Source organism: Sinocyclocheilus rhinocerous, unplaced genomic scaffold, assembly GCF_001515625.1.
Source record: "Sinocyclocheilus rhinocerous isolate Xijiao unplaced genomic scaffold, SAMN03320098_v1.1 scaffold4545, whole genome shotgun sequence".
NCBI classification, from domain to species: domain Eukaryota; kingdom Metazoa; phylum Chordata; class Actinopteri; order Cypriniformes; family Cyprinidae; genus Sinocyclocheilus; species Sinocyclocheilus rhinocerous.
The window spans coordinates 368,519-375,799 of record NW_015635030.1 but is presented as its reverse complement, the minus strand read 5'-3'; the positions used below and the strand labels follow the sequence as shown (position 1 = coordinate 375,799).

The 7,281-nt window shown below is 34.4% G+C and overlaps 1 protein-coding gene across 1 annotated transcript in view; it reads left to right on the top strand.

The window, feature by feature from the left end:
- The first annotated feature begins 544 nt into the window (after window positions 1-544).
- LOC107746213 (annexin A4-like) overlaps window positions 545-7,281 on the top strand; it is an 11,372-nt gene continuing 4,635 nt past the window's right edge. The window contains exons 1-5 of the mRNA XM_016560339.1: window positions 545-714; window positions 2,716-2,770; window positions 4,224-4,311; window positions 5,690-5,784; window positions 6,817-6,930. Coding sequence (XP_016415825.1) covers window positions 2,762-2,770; window positions 4,224-4,311; window positions 5,690-5,784; window positions 6,817-6,930 — 306 coding nt within the window. The 5' untranslated portion in view covers window positions 545-714; window positions 2,716-2,761. The remainder of the gene's footprint in view (window positions 715-2,715; window positions 2,771-4,223; window positions 4,312-5,689; window positions 5,785-6,816; window positions 6,931-7,281) is intronic.

Here is a 7,281-nt window from a genome sequence, read left to right as displayed (position 1 = left end):
TTTGATTGACTGATTAACAATAGTGCACAACATGACTGTGTTCGTTGTTCAAACTGTTGCAATAAAAAAAATTGTTTACAGAGACAAAGCACCAATAAAAGTGGTACTTTCAATTTTGTCAACTCGTACCAATAGGGGGTGCTATAACTTCATATGCAAATGACGATTAAAGACGAGACGCAGTCACTTGTCATGAGCTTTATGTACATAATTACAAAATTACTTTTTTTGCTGCAACATGTCAGATAGCTGGCAGCTTTCAACTTGTGTTTATCCACGATAGAACATTTGCATCCTCTAATGCAATTAATTTGACTTCAAAAATATTTGGAAAACATCCGCGACAATAGAGTTTAGAACAAAAAGCAATTAAAGAAACTTTTGAAATTGGCTATAAGCACAGCTGAGACTTGTGGCAGACTTCAAAAGCTTCAGTAAGCACATGAATGATCATGTGGGTGAAAATCAGCATGTCAACAATCGAGTCCTAGTTTCAGCACACTGTTCCACGGGTTATGAACTGTTCAGTCTCTCATCTCAACGTAATATAAAGAGGAGGGGCCGTAAATGAACTGTAAGACGATTCTGCCCATACAGGCCAACACCCACTAAAGCTGGCAACAAAACTCAGAAACATTCTCCTAAATCTCCACCACGTCCATTCAGAGTAACGGGTGTCGCGCATCTCTGAATCCAGCGGCAGCGCTTCAGCAGGTAACGTTAAGACGCTAAAAGTATAAACTCCCATCCGCTTTCCTAAATAAACTTTAACTTAGTTTTCATAATATTCGCGTCTCTTTCCGCTCTATAACGAATGTTTATAAAATCAGCTTACTCATTTAACAGGGGAATAGAAATCACGCAGTGGAAATAGAACTTAATCGTGTTTTGAAGCGTGTTTGTAAAATGAAGTTTTCTGCTAACGTTTTGCGACAGCACTGTACGCCCATATTCCGTCACGTGACTATATACCGCTGAACGTGATCCTTTGAAATGTGGCTTTCATTAAAATACAATGAGTCATATTGCTTTGCATGGCAAATTAATTAAACCACACACTTTACAGATGCAAGGCAATGACCTAGATCTAGTATAGTCAGCAAGGAAGGATATAACCACAAGAGGAAAAAAAACAAACAAACAAATTAAATCTCTTTATTATATCTCCATTGTTTCGCCTAGATCAGGAGTTTACAAACTTTTTGATGCTATAAGGACCCCCCAAATTTGATGATTTCCTTGTGAAGGACCCCTTTGTTAAAATAGAAAAGCAGCTGTAAATTTTCACGTATGACAATCTGTTTAGGCCTGTACTGTGTGTGGAAAATATTAAATGTAATATAAAGACAACTAAATCAAATAATTGTTTCCCAAATTAAATAATTGGCTTATGCATTGTCATGATTTTATAAACGAATTGTTAAAATATTGTCTAAAAAATATTTACTTTTTATTAAGTTGACTGCAAAAATAAAAATAACAATAGATATGCAAACGTTTCTGACAAACAAAAATTGTGAATATCTTGACTTTTGACCAGTCTTTAGAAAACAGAAATACATAACATTTATTAAATGTTGACATGAAAAAATGTTAAACATATTTCACTAATATAACAAACATGAGAGATTTGAATATGGATTCAATTTTCATGTAATTCTTACCATTCTAGGCTATTATCTGCATTTTTATTCGCTTTATACCATATGTCAAAAGTCTTGTTTCTGTTTTAATTTCTTCAGAGGAATCTTATTAAGTCGATGACTAAATAAATCATAACTTTAACTGAGAACCCTCCTGAGCAATAACATTTTCCTGTGGGTCCTAATTTGCGGGTTCCACTGGTAGGCAGATGCTGAGCTCTCTCAAATAAGAGCTAAATCTTTCATATGAAACACTGCAATACGTTTTGAATGTCAATGAATTCATCTGTGATGCTGAGGCTCAAAAGCAAATGAGGTTAACAGTGTTAAAGTCGCACAGCATGTGTCAAATATAATGTCAGCAGGCTCTTTGAACGTACAGCACATTGTATGCAAAGAATAAATTATTAAAAGGTCTTAAATGATGCACTGTAGTCATGGGGCCGCTGTCAGTGTTAGACAACGATGAAGTGAAGAGAGACCGCTTTGAGAGCCAGATGTCTCTGTGTTTTAAATGAGGTCTTCTGGGGGTTAGAAAACGTTGTGAGTTTATTGTTTGAAAGGGGAAACTGATACTGAGCATTAGGCTGTTAATTACCAGTTGAGCCTCTTCTGCTTAATGAGCTGAATAGTAAAGTGGAAACCATTTTGCTAGTGGCATCCAAAGGCGTTATTTATTTAACAGTGTAATTAACCCCGTTATTAGATCGGAGTCCTAAATTTCACTTAAATAAATCCCTAAGAACCTGGGATGCGTTTCTTAAAAGCATTGTAAGCCTGAGTACATCAAAGAAACCATTGGCACCAATATAAATACAATTTATGATTAAAATGTTTTTAGAAAATGCATCCCTGGTCTGTTTCATTATTATAAATGTGTCAAAATAAAACTTTTTTTGCTTGTTTGTGGATTTCAAAGACATATATTATAAAATAAAAATGGATAACACATCACTTTTGCATTTCATCAGTTTAAAAATGTATTTATGTTTTACATGTGCAATGGTTCCTTATATCTACTGCATCCATATTTTTCATTAATTTAATTTTTTGTTTTATTTCTTGCCTTTAGTGTTCTCATCTCTTCATCTCAAGACTAAAACCTTTCCTCCATCACAATGGCAGCGGTAAGAAAAGTATTTCGAATGTGAAGAGACACAATGTTACTGTCATCTTTTTCATGTCTGAAACATTGATGCGTTTAGTCTCACTTCTAGATGATTCAAAGGCAATTCATTTGAAATGAATTGTATCAATATCACACATTTGTAATCAAATAAAAGCTTTTTCTTGTTCCTTCTCATTTTCCTTTGCCAGTCAAAAGTCTGGATCTTGTAAACCTTTTGATATAAAGGCTTCTGCATATAAGTGCTTGAAATTAATTTTGTTGAAAAAAAAGAATGTATGTGAATTTTGGAAGGGTGGCAACTTTTAAATAAGTTTAAATATGTGACCCTGGAGCACAAAACCAGTTTTAAGTCGCTGGGGTATATTTGTAGCAATAGCCAAAAATACATTGTATGTGTCAAAATTATTGATTTTTCTTTTATGCCAAAAATCATTAGGGTATTAAGGAAAGATCATGCTCCATGAAAATATGTTGTAAATTTCCTACTGTAAATATATTAAAACGTAATTTTTGATTATGCATAAGAAAAACTTCATTTGGACAACTTTAAAGGTGATTTTCTCAATATTTCGATTTTTTGTTTCACCATCATATTCCAGATTTTCAAATAGTTGTATCTCGGACAAATATTGTCCTATCCTAACAAACCATACATCAATGGAAAGCAATATTCAGCTCAAAATCAATATTTATTCAGCTTTCAGATGATGCATAAATCTCAATTTTGAAAAATTAACCCTTATGACTGGTTTTGTGGTCCAGGGTCATATATAAGATTGTTATAATGGAAAATGGTTTTGTGAGAAATATTCACAATAGAGAATGAGTACACCACTGTTTAAAAGTCAGTAAGATTTAAAAAATAAATTAGTACTTTTATTCAGCAAGGATACATTAAATAAAATCTGAAGTGACAATAAATATATTTCTAATGTTATACAACATTTCTATTTCAAATAAATGCTGTCAAACTTTCTATTCATCAAAGATTTTTACAAAAATATTAAGTAGCACAACTGTTACCTACATGAATAATAATAAGAAATGTTTCTTGAGCAGCAAATCAGCATATTAGAATTATTTCTGAAGGATCATGTGACACTGAAGACTGGAGTAATGATGCTGAAAATTCAGCTTTGCCATCACAGGAATAAATTACATTTTAAAATATATTAAAGTAAACAAGTTATTTTAAATTACCGTATAATAATATTTCACAATATTACTGTTTTACTGAAATAAATAAATGTAGCCATGGTGAGCATAAGAGAATGTAATTTTGAATTAAATGTAATTTTCACATTTAAGAAATGTTTTACCTTTGACACAATCTGAGCTTAAAAATATGCAAGTTGTCATGCAGCCCTGTGACAGCAACTCAACAGTTTATACTTCGGTTTTGCACTTGTTAAATCTGTCTAAAGGTGGTGTTATCTCTTCTTTTGCTGTAGTTGGGCAATCGTGGAACCGTGACTGAGGCATCAGGCTTCAACCCAGAGGAAGATGCCCAGAAACTTTACAGTGCTATGAAAGGAACTGGTAAGTGATCTACAAATCAGAACCGGGCTTCAAGATGAACGTATTTACATGATCCATTTTTTTGCCCATTTGAATGGAATGAGAATCATCACCTGGTTGCATTTTGAAAGTGTTTTATCAGGTAGATCAGAGAACTAAGTCTCTCTTCATTTCCAGTTAAAACTGCAAGACACCTGTGGTTTAGCTGGGCTTTCGTCCAGTGCAGAGTAGAGGTTGATTCTTTGGCATTCGTCCTGTAACCGAAAAGGTGTTTCCTCATTGTTGTAGACTAGAGCTTGGCATGATGTTAAGAATGCAGATTTCTAGTTAAATGGAGTTCAGCTGATTTCAGCAGTGTGACTTGCATTACGTAACACGACTCGCACTCACACTGTTGCTGTTTGACACAGGCTCGCTTGTTGGCCTTAAGTGAGTTATGAGTAACATGCAGTTTAATACTTTAAATAACAGTGAGCTTGTGATTCTGAAAGTGTCAAAAATGTCCATGCAGTGCACGAAAATGAAGCAATCTCTTGCCGTTTTACGATCAAGCATGTGATGTACAGCCTGGGGCTTTATGGGTAATGTGTAATTTGATACTTTAAATAACAAGCAGTTTGTAATTACAAAAGTGTCAAAAATGTATATGCAGATATGAAATTGAAAACCGTCATCATTTACTCAACCTCAAGTCATTCCAAACCTGCAACACTTTCTTTCTTTCTTCCATGGAACAAGGGAGAAATTCTGCAGAATATACAATTCACAAAAAAAATATATATAAATATAAGAAACACCATACTGTTTGAAATTTAGCAGTCAGTAAGATTTTTATTTTTTAAAAGAAATTAATACTTTTATTCAGCAAGGACACAAAGTTGATATAAAAATGACAGTAAAGATATTTATAATGTTACAAAATATTTCTATTTCAAATAAATGCTGTTCTTTTGTTTCCACAAAAATATTAAGCAGCACAAGTGTTTTCAACATTGATAATAATAAGAAATGTTTCTAAAATTACATTTTAAAATTAATTAAAATACAGAAGTTGTACAGTAAATTATTTTTTTTCACAATTTTAGTTTCTCCTGTATTTTTTATCAAATAAATACAGCTTTGGTTAGCATAAGAGACTTTCAAAAACATTATTTATTATAGATGTAATATTTATTATACCATACCATATGTATACCTTTAGTAGCACATTAAAAAACACAATATCCGTTATCAATGTGTTTTGGAGATAACCAAAGGTTAAGAGAATGCTGTTATCGGCTGATGCTGGTAATCTCAAAATGGTTCAATAAAAAATGAAATGACATAAGGTTGACTAAAGGTTGTCAACAATTTTCAATTTTCCATGAACATGCTTTAACCAAAACTGAATGAATTCCAGGTACCAACGAGGCGACTATCATCGAGATCCTCGCCCATCGCACTATTGCACAAAGGCTGAAAATCAAGGAGGCTTTCAAACAAAGCGTGGGAAAGGTAAAACCCTCAATACTTTCATTTAACCAACAGTTGCCATTCTCTGCTGTAAGATCTATAAAACTCAGACCTGTAGCCCATCATTAACAGATCTCATTTTGGACCAAAACAACACGTCTTCCTGGTCCAAATTAGGGAAGCTTGTAGTCGTGTTCTTCTCTTTGTGGAAGGTCCTAATGGCAGGGACGGTGTGAGCAACCGTCAGGTTGTATTTACCTAAAACATACGGCTCACAAGGTGATTAGATAACAATGTTGACCATTCTTGATGATTGTGTAGTCGGTATGAAGGTAGACAACGCAGAGTATGTATCACTGATAAGAGATGCTGTTGACTCCAATCATTAACTCACAAAGAGTCCATCTACAAACGGTGTCTTTCGGGAGACATCGCTGCTTTATAACTGTCTGTTATCATAACGGAGTATAAAGAATGCAGCATTGACTTTTATTGTACTTCCTTGTGGTTTCCCTCTATTAATCGGTAAACCTCTGTAACTCTGTAAGCTGGTCAGGGAAACTAGAATCAGTAAAAGTCACGGTCAGGTCTTGCTGCTTATGTTAATGGAAACATTGAGTGAAGCAAAGCAAGAAAGTGCGAGTCATTGTGGGGGAAGTTCTGGATGGTCTCGTGGACAAACACCCACCCAGACTTACAGCAGATGTTACAGTTTTGGTCTGCAACAAAACACTATTTTCCAACACCAAATCCATTTGTTTGTTCTGTGATGTGAGATGTGGAAATCAAGCATGAATGAATATAAGCTGGTCAGGGAAACTAGAATCAGTAAAAGTCACGGTCAGGTCTTGCTGCTTATGTTAATGGAAACATTGAGTGTTTTCCAACACCAAATCCATTTGTTTCTTCTGTGATGTGAGATGTGGAAGTAAAGCATGAATGAATACAGCTAAGAAGAAATATTCTACTTTTAAGCTTGATATGCCTGGGTTTGTATGCTGTGCAGTTCTAAGAACAAGCTAACACTGCTTTCACATGTGGTAAATAACACTATATTTTAAAATTCCCATTCAGGAACTGTTTGATTGCTTGAAGTCAGAGCTTACTGGAAACTTTGAGAAGGTTGCGGTTGGCCTGATGATGCCCGCCCCAGTGTATGACGCGTATGAGCTGAGAAACGCCATCAAGGTTAGTGAGGATTGGGAAATGTGTGAAGTAGCACCCATTTCAAACTGTATGTTTCACATGAGAGCATTTTACTTGAATGTGCATGGCTTCTGGTGTCAACCACTTCGAGTTGTTTTAGCTGTACAAAAACAGCCCGTTATGCTGCTTGATGTTGCAAACTGGTATTTGTTATCATATTATTTTAATTTATTATCATATAATAACACATTGGTTTGTAGCGCAAATAGTTTTACCGTTTACTTCTTCTAGTTATATAGCTTACTTCCACATCTTAAAATAACAAACTGGAATTATCATTGTTAAACACACCCACAATAAATCCAAGCACCATACACTGAAAGAGAAAACACA